Genomic DNA, 18,569 nt, shown 5'->3' with positions numbered 1-18,569 from the left:
TTTCTCACCTTCTGGGTACATGCTCTCTAGATAATTCACACCTTTCTTCTTTCCTCCTCAGATTCCTCCCTTTAACCCAGGTTTTGTCCCTTCTGTGTCTGAAACAGAGAGCTACATCCAGCTGCCATTATGTGGATGGGATGGAAAGTGGGGACAGGTGTTGAGCCTGCAGAACAGTTTCTGGGTTTACTTGGAGTTGAAGCAATTATGGGCAAAAAAGATTGATTTTTACCATGTATTCCCCAAGCTGAAGCATGTTTAGCCACTCTTTATGGGAGCAGTATATATGTGGTCTGCTTAGTGCTTCATCAAGGTTATAAAGGTGAGTTGTTGCAGAGTCTAAGTGTTAAAATTCAAGGATATGTGAGAATTTGAAAAGGCTCATAATTTGGACAAATTAGGATAGATTTTTGCAGGGATAGCCAGAGCTCTGCTTCCTGCCAAATGTATAACTCTGAAGTTGCTCTGTATTCATTCATGTATTGAGAAAAAAGTGAAGAAGCGCCAATCTAAAATTAAGACTCTTTGCATCATAAATAGCTTGTAGATGGATAGACAAAAAATAATTTTATTTCCATTGCCTTGTTAAAGCATTGCTTGCAGTAACTCATAAGCTTGTTTATATTTCTTCACTGTTTGTAGCTCTTTATCAGAGAGTTTCTTTACTAGCTCCTTTTATCTTTCCATGGTTGAGCAATTATACAGCCTTCCAGGCCTTGACAGCCCTTAGTTACCATAGCAGAATTGTATATAGGAACCAAGTTTTCACTGAAACAAATCCTAATAGAATTGCATTTCTCATATCATCAGTTTTTCTTGAAGTTTCAGTACCCTCTTTTACATTTGGCTGGCCAAATTGAAAACACAGACCAGGCTATGATTCTTTTCACCTTGAGGTCTCCTTGAATGTTTAGGCAATTAGATGTTTTCACTAGGGTATTTGGATGTTTAATGTGAGAGTCATTGTCAGTGAGTGTGACAGTGGCCAAGGTTCAAAATCATAGAATCATTTAAATTGGAAAAGACCTTTAAGATCATTGAGTCCAACCATAAACCTAACACTGCCAAGTCCACCCCTAAACCATGTCCCTAAGTGCCACATCTACTCGTCTTTTAAATACCTCCAGGGATGGTGACTCAGTGACTTCTATGGGCAGCCTGTTCCAATGCTTTATAACCCTTTCAGTGAAGAAATTTTTCCCAATAATCAATCTAAACCTCCTCTGGTGCAACTTGAGGCCATTTCCTCTTGTATTATCACTTGTTACTTGGGAGAGGACACTGACACCCACCTCCCTACACCCTCCTTTTAGGTAGTTGTAGAGAGAGAGAAGGTCTCCCCTCAGCCTTCTTTTCTCCAGGCTGAACAACCCCAGTTCCCTCAGCTGCTCTTCATAAGACTTGTGCTGTAGACCCCTCACCAGCTTCTGGGTGTGGCCCTGAGCAACTGACTGTAGGTAACCTTGATTGAGCAGGAGGATTGGACAAAATGACCTCCAGAGGTCCCTTCCAATCTCAACCATTCTGTGCTTCTCTGAGGTTAACTTGAATCTTGCTTTTGTCTAAGATCTACTTCATAGTGAAATCTGTATCCCAAGTTTCCACACTTGAGAGGAAGACATACAGTTACGGACTGGAAACTTCACAGTTTTGGGTATGGTCTATTTTTATTTCTTTATTTATATCAAATCCTATCCAAATACATAAGATTTCACAGTTTATATTCCACACTAAAATACATAAATATGATTTTTCCTCTGTGTGATTGCACTAGAATTCTGTAATTCTGCTGACAGCAGTTGATGTAGCTCAGTTTAAACCAACTCCATTTTACCAATTTACATCTACAGAATTTATCGTTAAGTATGTAGGAAAAAATAATTTTATCTGTGGTATTTGATTCCCACAGATGAACTCAAGCACTAATTAGTTTATAGTTATTAGTGGGAAAGTCTACAGAAGGTGGGCCTACATTTTTCAGCCTCTTGTTTTCAGATGTAATTTTCACCAGCAAGATTTACATGCATTAGCTTGTAATAAGGATATATGTTTAGTACAGAATATTGTTAATCCTCAGTAGTAACAATGTTAACTTTGCATTTCAGTATTGCTTTGGTTTGGGGTTTTTTTGTTGCTTGTTTGTTTGTTTGTTTGTTTGTTTTGGTTTAGTTTCGCTTTTCTTCTGTTCGGTTGATTTTGGGGTAATCTGGAACACTGTGTGATAAGAGCCTAAATTCCACTTTAAAGGAGTTTTATTTTGTCATCAGAAAAGCATATGTGTATATGTGCCACGTGCTACCCAGTACAGGGAGACAGATTCAGCCCCACAGTGAAGATTGATGTCATGTGCACTTCTCCCATACTCACAGTGCTACTTTAGCACAGATAATTTGATCTCAATTGGAAGTTTGTATTTTCATGGTAGGCATACAGGACAAGCTAAAATATAGGACTGGAAAAGCCTTATAAGTCATCTATCATCTGCCTTTATAGGCTACCACACCAATGAAATGCTGTTAGGGTCCTGAGAGATTGCATTTTTCTTCTTAAGGCTGAAAATTTTCTTCTAACTCCAGCCTAAATATATTCATATCCCCTCACAGCCTTCTGCTCTGGTGCTTTTGCATGGTTTTTAAAGAAGTTTTTCCTTTTCTGGTTTTCATTCCTTTCTCTGTCTGTATTTGCAGAGATCAATTATAGTCTTTCTGCAAGTAAGCAATCTACAGTTTTAGTTTTCTCAGTATCTATTCCGGGTGTTCACATTTTTTGAACATGGGTTGGTAGAACTCTGTATAATACTCTGTGTGTGTGTGTGTGCTTATTGTTTCTGGAACAATATTTTTTATTCTCCAGTTCAGCTGATTATATCTTACCTGATAGAATCATGAGATTCCATTTGCCTTTTGTCACGCTGGTGGCTTACATCATTCCTGTAGCAGAACTACAAAGGCTCATCTTCCTCTAGTTTGGTTTGTATATAATGAGTTTCCACCTCACAGCAGAAATTCGTGTTACCCTCTGAGTAAGTATCCTTGCATTTTCAGCTGCTTAGTAATAGTAATCTGTTTCCAGTCTTCAGTCAGCTCAATTGCTTAGTTTTTAAGATATTCTGATCCTTTAGTAATGGTGTTTCCCAAACATGAGTCATTGGTAAGCTTTATAAGTACTGTTGTGATTTTCCTGCCAAAATCATGGCTGAAAATATTAAAGACTTAGACTAGTCTTTGAGGAACTTCAACCTTTGTTCCTACTTACGTAAGCATTTAAGGAAGCTCCTTCATCAAAGCCTGTTTTCACTTCTCTACCTGCACAGTGACTTGCTTTGTGGGTAGTTTCAGTGCCAGAGAGTGGGACAGCTGTCTGAGTTAGACACTGCTCAGTGTAGAAGTGGCAGAATTTGTCATGTATTACTTGGCAGAGAAGTATCACATTTAAAATACCAGTGGTATAAGTTTTTAAGTGGGGGGTTGTTTGTTGGGAGACATTTAGGAAAACAAAGGAGATCAGGTCAAGGTATGAAACCATCATGAGTGTGCCAAAATATATTCAAGTCTTTTGTAAAGGCTGGCATTCAGAAACAGCAGATGGTTGTGGCTCCTTCTGAGGGGAATAACCACATGGTTTAAGGCCATTTTATACTTGTACGAGACTTCTGCTGGAAAGATGTATGCACATACAGCTTGCACACAGTTCTTCACTCATAACATCTCTTCAGCACCTGCATAGATACGAGCCATCATCCTGTTTCTGGAACATTTTAAGTATTAATTTGTTTCAGCAGGATATGCTGGATTTCTTTTTTCTTTTTTTTTTTAATATTAAAGGATCAATGAAACATAGGTGTTAGCATTTCCCCCAGAATTGAGTTCTAATATGTGCTCATATGTATTTTTGTTTCATTACAATTCACACTTGGAAGAGTAACTAATTTGTAAGGTCCTGATTGGAATATGAGTTGAAAGATATTTTAAGCATGGGTATAGTTTTATAAATACAGTGAAATTGTTATGACTGTTAAGTAACATAGCACATTTCTTACTAATAATACAGAATAGTTTTTCATAAAATCATAGAACCAAAGAACAGGCCAGACTAGAAGGGTCCTTGAAAAATTATCTGGTCTAAGCTTTTGTGGGAAAGGGTGCCTAGATGGTATTATCTAGCATCCCAGTCACATCATGAAGACTTCCAGTGATGGGGACTGCACCACATCCCTGAGCAAGTTTTTCCAGTGAATAATTGTTCTCACTGTAAAAAAATTATGTCTTATATCAAGATGAATCCTCTCCCAGGGCAACATTTACCCACTGCCCCTTATCTTCTCCATGTGGCTTCTTGTGAAGGCAGTCTCTGTCCTCTTTGTAGCCACCCTTTAAGTGCTTGGCCCTTTCATTTACTTCTAATTCTGAACCTATTGAGTTGAAAATAACTGAATATGTGAATAAAGAATTCATCATTTAATTCTAAATGTAGTTCAAATTATCATGCCTCCAAGCATTCAAAAACAGGAATTGCATTCTTTTCCTTAGGTAGACTTCATAGAGCTTCATGTCTATGGTATGTAAAACTATAGTAAAAATGATCTCAAGAGTATAACTGTCCAGACTTTCCACAGAATAAATAGAGGATTCTACATTCTTGTAAACCTGTAGTAAAAACACTAATTTCACTGAGCTTAGGCATAAACCTCACTGATATATGATTGTAGAATGTCTTTTCTGTAAGACAAGAATTATTATTTGTAGTTTGTTTTTCTGCACAGATTTATGTAAAAGTTACAGATGCTGCACCCCTACTTGCTGATTTGATCTCTTGGACAGTGTGTACCTAGTATGTCTCCATTAGTTTTGATTTATTTTGGTAGATTCTGATCTCTTCTGTTGCCAAGTCAAACTTTCTCTACTGCTTTTAGGCTGTTGAACTCACTGTAGGCATAGACAAATAGTAATTTACCACTGGTAGTAGAAATTTGCTCCGTGCAGTGCATTTAATTTTCTGTGCCTTATTAAATAGGAACATTAAACATTCAGATTCTAGTACAAACATTTTTGCACAAAGTCTCTCCAGGCTGTAGTGCTTAATGTTGTGAGCAGTCCTATTAATGTCATACAATATTAGCAAATCTACTGAAAATCAATGACAACAGTTACAGTAATTTGGCTGCCTGACATGGTCAGCTTCAGGAAAACAAGAGCTTTCCATTGTTTTAGGAGCTCATGTAAGTGCCACACAGTGAATTAAGATGGAATTGGAGCCTTTATGAAAAATTTGTTCTTAAACTGATGTGCCTATTTGGCAGAACGGATGGACTGGACTTTCTAGATTTCTAGCTGATTTGTCACTATCCAAAGCATGTCTTTAATTATGCAATTACAGAAAATATATAATTAAAAGAACAAATGCCAAGTTGACTGATCAGTTTTATCAGTCGGTTTTCACCCTGTATATTGGTCCAGGAAAAGATACGTGCATATGAACATTAAGTTCACTGTCACCCATGCCAGACTAGTGAATAAACAGACACAGGGAATCCTGAATCTTTCAGAAAGCACTGAAGCTATTGCACATAGAATCATAGAATTGTCTGGGTTGGAAGGGACCTTTAAGATCATCTAGTCCAACCATCGCTGCTATGAGTTCTCCAGGGAGGCCTACCAATGTCTGAAGGGAACCTACAGGAGAGCTGGAGAGGGACTCTTTGTCAGGAAGTGTAGTGACAGGACAAGGGGTAATACTTTTAAATTGGAAAAGGGGGGATTTAGATTAGATATCAGGAAGAAATTCTTTACTGTGAGGGTGGTGAGACAGTGGAACAGGTTGCCCAGAGAAGCTGTGGATGCCCCATCCCTGGAGGGGTTTAAGGCCAGGCCGGATGGGGCTTTGAGCAACCTGCTCTAGTGCAGATGTCCCTGCCCATGGCAGGGGGGTTGGAACTTGATGATGTCTAAGGTCCCTTCTAACTCTAACCATTCTATGATTCTATGATAATCATCTTAAATGTTAAGTATCCTGATTTTAGTCAATATCTTCTTCAGAATGCTGCTTTTAAAAATCAATTAAATGAGCTCGTAATGGTTTTCTAATAGGCTCTCTTTTCACTTCTAACCGTATTCAGTTGAGTGCTGACACTATGAAGTGAGTAATATATTTAAAGCCACATGGAGATTAAGACAACATGTAGTGGAGGTGATGAGAATAACAGTAGTGTGGCAACACAGGCAGAAATGCAGTAAACGTAAAATGCAAATACATTCATTGATTAGTTCTGAATACATTCTGCTTCTACAAGTGGAGAAGAACAAAATGCAGCCCATCCCAGCAAAATATGGAGCAGAACAATTTAATCACAGTTCTCTTTTTCAGTCATTCAAAACACAAAATAGGAGCAAGTGTGCTACAGGGACTGGGCACGGGAGAGATGTACAAAGGGATGAAAATTACATCTTGGGCATATCTTCCAATCCATGCAGAAATCATGCTGTTCTCAATAGTTTCTCCAAATGCTGAGGGAAGCCCTTCTGGTCAACATGAAGAGCAGTTACGAGCAGCACAGTTATGTCAGGACTGTGTCATGCTTTGAAGGATCAAGATTGTATCAGTGCAGTGTGCTCTGTTCATGCTCTGTTCCTTCCTGTGAAAACCAGAGCTCAGGAAGGTGGGGGGGTGATGTGTATCTGGATGGAGCAGGAACATTTGACATGTGCACATGGGAATACGGGCAAAACAAGGCATGACCTTAGATTTAGGCACTGGAAGTCTCCCAGTTCCCACAGTATAAACATATTCTGTGACAGCCTAAGTGCTGCTGTCTGATGGAGCCAACAGCCCAAGTTAAAGCACACCCTCTCTGGCACTGGCTAAACTTTTGGGTTTCCAGGTTTCAAAAATGTAAACCTCTTGCACAGTCTACAGCAAGTGCTTCCAGAGAGATTGATTGGTGAATGTGCTTGTATAAGAATAAATTGACTAAGAACAAAAGAAGAGACATTGATTTGTTGAGCTTGCATTTGATTATACTCAGATATTTTTTGAAATGCAAGCTTCTTTGGGTGATAAATTGAATGCTTCTGTATACCTTTCTAACTAGTGGATGGATAGACACCTTCTCTGTCTGAGAAATGCAGGGAATAAATAAGAAAGGTGTAAAATCAAAATACATCTTTTCTGAATACATTTCATGTAAATGGATGGATAGACACCTTCTCTGTCTTAGAAATGCAGGGAATAAATAAGAAAGGTGCAAAATCAAAATACATCTTTTCTGAATACATTTCAGACAGACAGCTCTCAGCAGCATGCTGCTTGCTGTCCAGCAGTGTGCTGCACAGCAGGCGGTGTTTCTGCAGCTGTGAGGCTGCTTTTCCACACTTCAGTTTCCTCTAACTATTCCGCAGTACATGGGTGTTTTTTTTTTCTCCACTTCCACTTTTCCAAATGACATAAAATCTTTGGCTCCCAAACCACTGTACTAAGGTAACCTCTAGATTGAGCAATGGTCTATGCTGGTGTGAACTCCAGAGAGCTGATCCTCCTGATTTTCCCTAGTAGAGGTTTGGCCAAAGATGACTCACTGGTCACCTTCTAACCCTTGTGCATGGATTTTCTTTCTGCAGAAACTGATGGGAAGCAGAGTGATGCTTGGTGGTGGAGCAGGTTATGGCTGGTTTGTGCACCTAGATCTCAAAGCTTGGAAATTTTGCTAACACATCTGTTAGTGAGACTGTCTCTGATAAAACACATTGAATAGAGGCATATATCCCAAAGCCATGCTTCTAGAAATCCTGTCTTTCTCCTCAAAATATAAAAAATTGAAAATTCCTAAGTGCATGAGGTATTTTAAAATATATTTCCATTCTTTCCACCAGCACTGCTAAGCCTTGTTGTCAACTGCATTGCAGTGGCTGTTGAAATCAATTTTTCCCCTCTTCCTTACATTGATCCCACTGCCCATAGCTCCCACATCCTTTTTTTCTTCTTAAAGTGTATAGCATTACTATTAAACTTAGTAATTTACAAACAGTACATTAGCTTTAGAGCTAACACCAAAGGTTTTTTTGTTTTTTTTTTTGTTGGTTGTAATTTTTTTTTAAAAACACCTATTCTGGTATTATTTACAAACAGTACATTAGCTTTAGAGCTACCACCAAAGGTTTCTTCTGTTTCTTTGTTGGTTGTAATTTTTTTAAAAAAACACCTATTCTGGTATCGTCCCATAAAAAACATTAACTGGAGACTTAAAGGAAGAGAATTGGGCCTGTATTGCTTCTGTGCCCTATTCCTGAATGGGGCAATCTGTCTGTTTTGGAGGTGTTGATTGAACTACATAGCCCAAAACATCACTTCTTTTCACAAGTAAAGTATCCTACTATTGCTTTGACTCTGCAAGCTTTTCTACAGCTGCTTTAAGTTAAGAATGTCCCTAATGAAGATGGAAATTGCTGTATAACATAGAGAATTTGTGCCATATTGCTGACCAAACAAGCTTTCCCAGCAGGGTGCTGTTCGCTGTTTTCTGTGCAGCGTTGTGTTCTCAAGTGACATCTTGAAGCATTGTAGGAGGTTTGTCACACTTTTCTGCGCTTCCAAGTTGTTTTAGCAGTAATCCTAAAGGCACCAAAGACCTGAAAAACAACAATAACAAACAAACAAAAAATCAAAACAAAGCAAAACAAAAAAATACAAGGAAGCTCCTTGGTGTTTTTAGGATTGAACTATCAAAACCAAAGAAAACAAAAAAGGATGCTGGAAGTGATTTGTGAGTAACTTGAATTGAATTTCACTAAAGTAAGAAACAAAACAAATCTCCGCAATATTAGGTCACTGAGTATCAATCAAGATGCCTTTATTAGATATTTGTCAACTCGTCTCTGTCGTGTCTCACTCAGTGAGACCTCCTTGTGTCACCATGCAGAAGAACACCCGATTCACAACCCTGCACTGCAGCCCCCTTCCCACCATCCAACACCCAAGCACTGGAGGCAAAAGGTTCTCCCTGTGGGACCTGCTGCTGCCCACCCCACACCCCTGGCACACGGAGCTGCTGCCACGGGGGACAGGCAGGGATGCTCTGCTAGAAAGTATGTCACTACTCTGTCTCTTGATGTATACATGTGATACACATGATACTAGTCATTATCATATGCATGCGTGATGAATATTTCATCAGCATATTCGTAACTGTCTGAGGATACATGGTTGGGTTTTTTCATCTTTCAAAATAATGAGTTCTAAATATTTTTAAGTAAATATATCCGATTACATTTGTCCCTTTTCCTCATCAACGTAAAAGTGCAGTCTGTTGGTGGTGCTTTGGCAGAAAAAAAGTAAAAATTTGTGATTTGTAATATCTTCCTATTTGTAAAAATATGAAGATATTTCCAGCCAATTAAAGGAAGATATTTGCTTAAATAAAACCAAACTTCCTTGCAACATTTCTTTCAGATGCAGAATGATCTTTTCAGAGTCATTGTGTTTTACAAAGCCAGAAATATGAATTCAACCTCTATAACAATACATTTACTGTAGTGGCATATTAAAAGTCAGCCTTTTACTCTGATTTCAATATTGTGTACTATTCTGTTGGCCCCTGTGGGTGAACAACATATGAATCTCCACAGTTTCATAACTGCCTTCATTTTACCAGAGCAAAACAAAGTCTGTTCAAATGCTCTGATGCTCTGATTTAATGAAATAGAGAGCGCTGCATATTATCAGAACTTTGAGTATGTTTCAAGCTGGTCTAGGTGCACTCCAAAAATTCTGTTTCATCCTTCTCATACAACAGTTCAAATATATTATTAAAAGCTAAGTGGCCTACATGTCTGTTCAAATTCATTGCTTGCTAATTCTTCCACTTCACTGTTTCAGTTGTAAAGCTGAAGGACATCCGTGTCTAAATAGAGTATGCAGTGATGAACCCTGCTTGGGTTGCTTTTAAAAGATTCTTTCCTTTAGATATATGACAGCCTGGAGAAGGGCTATGCCATTCAGCCATTTTTATGCTTACTGAGCAGTATATTGTTACAAAAGCACTAGTGAGAAGACTGCATCGCTTTTTGCAGCTACACATCTTGCTGCTTTAGGATATCGGCAGTGTAGTTGGGTTGTCTCAGTCCCTGGATGAATTATTCAGGCTCTTGACATCAGAGGTTTCCGCCAGCGGATTGGCTGGTGCTTGGATAATAAAATCTTTCCACAGCAAAACAGTGGAGAAGGATGATGGCAGTGAGACCAGCAGAACTGCTCCTTCCCATACAGCTGGCTTTGCCTGGCTGTTGCATCTCTGCAAGAATATATAAAGATGTTTTTAAGGTTTGGCTTCATGTGAATTCTCTGATAAGAGCAGGTGGAGGGATTTGTGTAAGGGGCCACAATTTCCAGTGAAGGAAAAAAAAAAATAAAAATAATCAGATTGTTCTTGAAAAATTGCTTCTGGCTGGATTCTAAAGAAACGCTGCAGACTACAGGAGACAGGAGCAGCAGCAGCAGCAGTGCTTATGGCTCGCTACAGAGGTGCTGGTGGCAGAAATGTTACGTCGCTAAATCTGCTTCCTGGGGTCTTTCAGTACCGGCAGGGTAAGTGGTGCAAAGGAGCTGGTGGTGCTTGCAAGTGGGGAGAGCCTAGGAAACTGTATGATGTGAGCACAGGTAAACAGTACCTCTGCAGAGAATTTCTATCAGTTCAATGAATTTCCAGGGAAATTTGTAAAAAGCATGTTCATTGTGGAATTTGTAAAAATCAATGCACTGCTTGTGTTATGTTCAGACATAGGTTTTACAGTGGTAAGATGTTTTCCTTTTAAGCCTATGCAAAATAAATGCTAGAAAAATACGAAACCATTATTAATAGTTGCTGTTGGTTCGCAAAGAATATATTGCTTACATATGTTCCCTTGAAACAGATTATTTTGAAAGGCTATTTCTGCTGTTTGTTGATATTGCTGAAAATGAGTAGGTCTTCTGTTGGCAAACATTTAGAAACCAGGAGCTGGTTCTCTGATTTCCAGTTGTTGTCAGAAGGCTGCTTCTTAAATCAGCAGGATGCACTGGAACTACAAATTAGGGAATCATTTTCACTCATTTCATTGATCAGAAGTTTGGCTTCTAAAGGCCGGGTTCTTTTCTTTTGGCATGCTGTTGTTGTATCGAGGTTGCTGGGGAATTTTAAGTTACAGGGGTCTGAATGAAGCCAGAGTTGGACCGATTCTGTGTGTGCTCAATCTCCATCCCCACACCCACTCACACACAACCCAATTTAAGTGTGCAAGTGCTTCCATTGAAATTAATTGGGCTACCTCTGTGTGTAACTGCCCATCAGAACAGAGGTGACATTTGCTGTATGGCACAAGGGGAACATCTTGTTTCATGGCTAGGAACCATAGAGTGAGAAGTCTGTTTTCTAGAATGTAGAAACAATTATCATGTATAAAAACACCCACTGCCAAAAATAGTCAGTATTCAGTGAAGCGCAATGCTGTATTTTGAGTGATATTTTTCATAGCTTGCCTGTCAGTGCAACAGGTAGATTCTGAGAATGTAATGAATGTTTTTAAAATGATGTAAGACAGCCTCCCCAATGAAATCAGAGAAAAGGAAAATAAAGAATGCAAAATTACTTTCTTAGGCATGAATCTAATCTAGCAATAGATGCTGGAAGTATGTGTATCTTTTTTCCCTCTGGTATTTCTTGTGTGTAAGATATCATTTATATGTAAAGAAAACATCCCTGAATCATAACGCAAGAACACTTTTTGGGAGCTTGTATGTTGTGAGGGAGCCATTGCTGTCCCACTTAAAATTCATCAGCCAAAATCTTGTGTGGCTGTTTGTATCTTTATGTACCCTCATTGTGGAGCAGGTGTAAATTAGGAAGCTTATCAGTAGTGCATCAAACTTACTAGTTATTTGTTCCAGAACCTTAAAGGGGATTAAAGAATATTCCCCTTTTAATTTTAAAGATGCAAAAGAGATCAAATCACTATTCAGTGTTACACAAGTCAGTAGCAAAGGCAGTAACTAAAATTAGATTTGCTGTGTGTACGTTTTGGAACATGCATGTGTTCTTATGAAAAATAAATATTTAACAGTATTTTTATTTATTTGGATTTTCTGTAGGGGAACGAAGGTGCTCATTCAGAGCTGGTGATGGTAATAAAATTATTTGTTTCTCAATAAAATGGGCATTTCCTTCTGAAAGAAAAATCTCCAACATAAAAACTTGAATGCCCCTATCGTGAAATTATTCCATGTGTCAAACCTGATTCCCCACAAGGAAGGAACAGGACTTTGTGGATTGGTTATGGCACGGTGATTTTCTTCTTTCCGCAGCCATGACCCTGACTGCTGAAGTTGGAGGAGCTCATTCAGGAGCTATTTTTGTCCATGCAGCTGGCAACAGGGTCCCTGAGGGACTATCTGAAAATCAGTGAAATTCACTATAAATCAGACAAGTGCTTCAAGACAGGACTAAGGGAGGTAGCAGTACAGAAACTGCCTGAGCTAGCTAGTGGCTCCTCCTCGGCAGGATCTCCCAGAGGACAAATAAACTTGCTAATACAATTTCAAATCTTTAATTCAACATGCTAAAAATTCTCAAATAGACATGCTAAGAGCATATATTTCGAAGTCCCTAGTTGACTTTCTACATAAAAGCAACTTAACTGTTGGAGGCATGGATTCTAGTTAAAAAGTACAGAGAAGTTATAGGTGCTTGGACCTTGGGTAAATATAATATGGACTTAGATGTCAAATTTATCTTGGCATTCAGATTTGAAATAGTGTCTTACTGGTCATTGACTTGTTAAGACTTGAACTTTGCTGTGAAACTCTTCAAATAGTCAAATGTCAGAGCATTATTATAAGAATATGAAGTATTTGTCGATAGTTACAGGTAAAATTAACTGTCTCAAGAAAATATAGTGACATTTCTGGTAAAACTATAAGAATATGAAGTATTTGTCGATAGTTAAGGATAAAATTAACTGTCTCAAGAAAATACAGTGACATTTCTGGTAAATATATAATGCATTTGTTGTCAACAAGGAATACTATTCTTCCATCTTGTAAATCCAAAAGTATTCAGCAATGTCTAATCAAACTGATTCCCTTTTTTTTTTCTCAGATGAGCAAGAGTCAGTGCAGAAAAGGACTTTCACAAAATGGATCAATACTCATCTGGCTAAGGTAATTAATATATGGCTTTGATTTTGCTTTTTTTTTTTTTAAAGATCAAACCTTTTTACCTATGCCTACAGGCCCCGGGGTATAGAATATGTCAGATTTGTCTGATGATGGCATAAACTTAAAAAGGGATGCCCATTATCTGTATACCATAGAAGGTGAATCTGTTTCAGCACATTAGCAGTCAGCTGCAGCATTGTGGGTGCTGTCTACAGGCAACCACCCAGCTCCTTTGGCCAGAACCAAATGGTAGTGCAGTAACTTCTATTTCAGCCAGAAAAAATCTCTGGAACTGCTTTATGTCAGACAGAAATATTAACCTTATTACGTACAGTGTATTTGAAAAAAAACTTGAGTCAGTTGTGTAGTTTCATAGAGGCATCCTGAACTGGTTACAAACACAAATAGTGCTTCTTGAATCCAGTGCCAAATGAATTATCTGATGCATCTTGGGATTTGTCATGAAACTATTCTTGCTTCTTCTTAGCACAACATAAAACTCCTTTTTTTTTTTTTTTTTTCCTTCTGGTTTTAGCAGCATAAAGACAGTGATTTAGACACAATTTTAATAGTGGTAAGCTACAACTGATACCTTATTTATATGACAACATAAGCAGTGAGATTTAATTTGGCATTTCCCAGGGTTTTCAAACAGCACAGCTTTAACCATAGTTATCAATTAGTCCAGCACATTAAAATATTTAAGCACCAGAGGTGCTCTTTGAAATGCATATTTTAAATCATGAAGATTAATGAACTTGAAAATTGAGCAAGGAATAGCTGCAAGAAGACTGTTTTAACTGACTAATCCTTGGGAAGAGACAAAGTTGCAGCAGCAGCTCAATTAGAAGATTTTGCTCTGGATTGAGAGTTGTGAACTCTACCTTTACTGTACTTGTGAGGTCTCAGGTAGACCTTTTCACTTGTGTGATCCAGGCATATATTTCTTTAATGGGTCTGATATCGTAAAGGCTGATCAAATACTTACATTGAAACCCAACCTTTAACTAGCCACAGCCCTCACTTTTTAGCTACTTGAGCTATCCTGGAAAATGCAGGTGTTGCAGTTTGGGCCCCCTTGGGTGATGACAAGATGACCGGTGTTCTCCCCCACCTCTCACTCCAAAGAGAGAAAGATTTGTGAATTTAGGAAAAAATAAACTATTTTAATGAAATGTTAGTAATAAAATAAAAAAGGAAATAATGAAAAAGATATAATATACACAAAACTGTATTGTGTTCCCAGGGGGATGTCACTGTCCACTCCTCCCCACAGGTGCAGCCCCTCCACGGGGTAAACAACCAAGTCAGCAGTCCTGATTGCCACAGTGACAAATGTAAGCAAGAGGCTCTCTCGATGAACAGGCTCTTGCCTACAAACAGGACAGTAGGTCTGCATTAATTCACTCTTTAATAGGGAAGTTGTTTCTATGATACTTTTACTGATAGCAGCCAGTCAGCAAGTTTGCCTCACTTCCTGAGCTGGATGTATGGATTAGCTGGCTTTGCTTCCCATTTATCTTGTTGTGCTGCCACAGGAGAAGCAGAGTTTATAGATTACAGAGATAATAGACCCAACAGGAGTGACCCATGCCATTCAAATTTCTAAGTTTTTTAAGCTTGCGCTTTTATATCTTTGTTAGACATCTTTCTAAAAAGTAAATGCATTTTCTGCATTCATCACAGCTGCAGGAAATACTGATGGGTCTGTGAAATGCACAGGGCTCCCCTTCCGCTCGTGTTCTGAATTGGAACCCACAAATTCGATACTTGGGTTACTTGATTCTTGTAAAAAATTGTTACTGGTTTAATTATATTGAAAGAAGTTGGAAAGCTATAACATTTCCATTGTCTGGAGGCCTTTGAAATGGGATAAATAAAAATCCTGGAAGGACACCCACTTTTAGGCAGCACTGTCTGCATTCTGCTGTTGTGTTGGAACACAATAAAATGTGGAGCACCAGCTAAAATGGTACCTAGCAGGGACACCGTGAAGCACTGGCCTCACACACATACTTTTGCATATGGACCTGTGTCTGTTCAAGCCAGGGAAGTTAACACAGGTTAAACAACACAGAAGGAGGTGTTGGACCGGGCTGGGTGCAAGTGTTGAGCTGCTGGCGGCCCACGAAGGAGCAGATTTATCCTGAAAGACTGTATTCCCTGGGAAGGACCACCTGCTGGAGCAGGTGGAACATGTGAGGATGAAGGAGCTTCAGAGAGGAGCTGTTACAGACTGGCCTCGGGCCCCATTCCCAATCCCTCTGCAGCAATGTGGAAGAGCTGAGAGTGAAAGAGTGAAGTTGGGCCAGGGGGAAAAAAAGGGGTAGGTGGGGGTCAGGTGTTTTCTTACCACCCAAAACTATTTAAATTGGAAATGAGTTAATTTTCCCTAAGTAGGGCCTGTTTTACTTGTGATGGTGATTCATAAGTGACTTCCCTCTCTTTATCTCAACCTTCAAACTTCTTCACCTTGTTTTCTCTCCCAGTCCTGTTGAGGGTGGGGAGTTGAGAGTATAGCTCCACCCACCACAAGGACACATAAGTCTTACTCACATAATTATAGGTGAACTTAATTACTTTTTTTCAAAGGCATAGCCTTTTTCTGCTCCCTTACTTTGTGTGTGTGTGTAGTCCAAAACACAATCCAGAGTTACTGTGCTGACTTTGACTCAATTATATATGGGTTTCAAAATTAACAGTAACTTCAAATTGGCTCTCTGCTTCTTGGCTACTCTTGTAACATTTTGTATTTCTTTCCTTCAATTTTTGGAAGAAGGTGTAATAGTTTCCATTTTTACTAATCTAGTAAAAGTATTAATGTAAAAATAATAATAGGAGGAAATAAGAAAAAACCTTAGACTTATAACTGAAGGCTCTGTAACTCTAATGCCATCTGGAGAAATATTCCGTTATGAATAAGTTTGAATGTTTTTGAAAAAGTGCTGGTGAGTAACTGCATGAAACCTCAAACCCAGGATAAATTAATGTATTTTAGGCTAAGATGGATGGGCTTTCACTGTAGCAATTTGAAAGATGGGTTTACTGATGGCAAAGGAAAGGAAACTTTACTAAGGTAGAGTTTTCATCCTTCTACTGTGTTGGTTGAGAAGGGAAAGGGAGCATTAAAAAAAGAGTAGTTTCTGACACTGAAGGGTAGTGAAGAACTAATTTGATTGTGTTGGTAGAACTGAGAACAATTAATAATTTAAAAATATAAAACAGGATGTGATATTTTGTCAGTTTGCTATGACTGAGAGATTATTCACTGCTAATCTTTAAATTCTTAGTGTATGCTTTTATTCTAATTGAAAGAGAAACTAATTCAATAACTAAATTAAGTCCATCAAGTAGATTTAGAAAATTGGGTTTGGCTTTTTAACTGTAAAGGTAAGAATGGGTTTGAGAATATGGATACAAATAAATAAGAGTGAACAAAACAGGTAAATTAAATGAGAGTATGAGTGAATTGAACTTTATGAGCCAGAGCAGGACAGAGGTATGAATTTTTTATTCTCTCTTGCTCTTACAGTAGAATGCTACCTTTTTAAAATTATGTTTCCTAGTTCAAAGGTATGTTCTTTTGCAAGCAGAAGGTAGATAAAGGCCTTACCTAATTATGGGACACCTCAAAGAACTATGGAGGTACAGCAGCCCTAGCACAGACTGTGCCCTCACCCACAGGGGATGAGCACAGAGGAAAGAGCTGCGGCTATGATAACTAGCACGTAGTATAATACAGCTTCATTTTCACTCAGCCATTAACAGTAGGCTGCATCTGTCTCTTCTGTCTATCTTCCTAACCCCAACTGAATCCGTTCTGTGATTCTGACTCTGGAATCTGGTGGGATTCAGCAACTGGAAATCACTTCTTTTCTCTGCCACTCACTTGCAGAAATTGGGTCACAATCTACCAAATGAATGTGATCTATCATCTGGCCAACCAGTGTAATTTTTGTGCATCTGTGCAGTTCTACTAATGATGTGCATGTTAACAGGACAAGAAGTTTTCTATTTCATGTTATATATTCATATATCTCTAAGGTTTTAGAACTGGACCGCCCTTATCTCAGTCTCAGCCTTTGAAGATATAGAAATAATTCGAGTGTGCTTCCGAGTATCTTTTGAGGCATCTTTTCAAAGTCTAAGTTTAAAAATACAGAACAGCGTTACACCAAATATGTCAAAAAGGAGACATTACATCCATTCAGAACAGCAATTACTTAAATGTTTTTCATTTCACTGCCTATGCTGATTTTTTAAATAGTGGATTAGATGAATACAGAAGATGAAAAACAAGCCTCTTTGTAAAACAACAGAGGCATACGCCTTTTATTGCCTTTGTCATCTTTGGTGAAAGTGTTGGAAACAGTAGTTTCAAAGCTTTGGAACACAAGCTGTAAATTGGTTTAACCCTATCAAATAACATCTTTTTTCCCAGGTGCAGGGATAACTGCAGTACTTGTACTCACAAAATATTTCTGTAAACCCAGCAATTAGAGTGGACAACAAATACGTACTGAAATAAATTATTAATCAATTTGTATTTCCATTAAATGGATGCACATATCAACGAAAAACAGAGGATGGATATAAAATAAAAATAAAACTGAGAATGGATAAACTTTTTAAAATTATACTTATGCAATGGCTTCATAATGCTAAATTAAACCTGGGCATTAAAACTTAAATTCACACTTTCAAAATTACAAAGTTATATTTTTTATAGCAAAGAAAGGAAGAAAAATAAATGAGTATATCAAGATTTACAGTGCTCACACCCAGTGCTGTCAGCAATGGTAGTTTGATCTTAAAATGTAACTTGGGCTTCATACAAGAAACTCATCAATTTTCATCAACGAGCTAGATAATTCTGTGTCTTTTTGTCTTTGTCAAGTGGGAGAAGAGAATCTCCCAGTATCTTAGTCACTGACACAGAAAAAAATTAAGCTAATATCCATCTTGACTGCATGATGAGGAAAATCTGACTGGGAGTTCTCTTTGCTTAGAGTCACTATATGTTTTCACTAGTATTGCTCATAATCTCTAATGTTAAACAGTGAAAGCTAAATTAATTTATCTGACAAAACAAATGTAAGACTTAGGACTGAGTCCCTCAGACTTTATTCATAAAAATAGGCATTAACAACAAGAAACATGAAAACCTGTGTGCTTAAGGATTTAGGAGTTAAATTGGGGCGGAGGAGGGGGGACAGCTATTACAGAGAATTGAAATTTCACATTCTCCTTCCTGTTCCCGCATGTATTTCTCTGCAGAGACAAACTCAATAGTTACACGGATTTGATCTTGTTTGTGGACAGGTTTTGACACGTTTTTTTCAGCAGTATTTGAAACATTATTTGAAAATTAATGTAGCAAAGGTAGTTTT

The 18,569-nt window shown here is 38.2% G+C and overlaps 1 protein-coding gene across 1 annotated transcript in view; it reads left to right on the top strand.

The window, feature by feature from the left end:
• The window catches only part of SYNE1 (spectrin repeat containing, nuclear envelope 1), a 315,179-nt gene that overhangs the window by 31,949 nt on the left and 264,661 nt on the right, over nt 1-18,569 (top strand). The window contains exon 2 of the mRNA XM_014950654.1: nt 13,121-13,182. Within this exon, the coding sequence (XP_014806140.1) occupies nt 13,121-13,182 (62 nt within the window). The remainder of the gene's footprint in view (nt 1-13,120; nt 13,183-18,569) is intronic.

The sequence above is a fragment of the Calidris pugnax genome, unplaced genomic scaffold, assembly GCF_001431845.1.
Source record: "Calidris pugnax isolate Ruff unplaced genomic scaffold, ASM143184v1 scaffold24, whole genome shotgun sequence".
Classification (NCBI taxonomy): Eukaryota; Metazoa; Chordata; class Aves; order Charadriiformes; family Scolopacidae; genus Calidris; species Calidris pugnax.
This window is presented reverse-complemented; position numbering and strand designations above follow the sequence as displayed.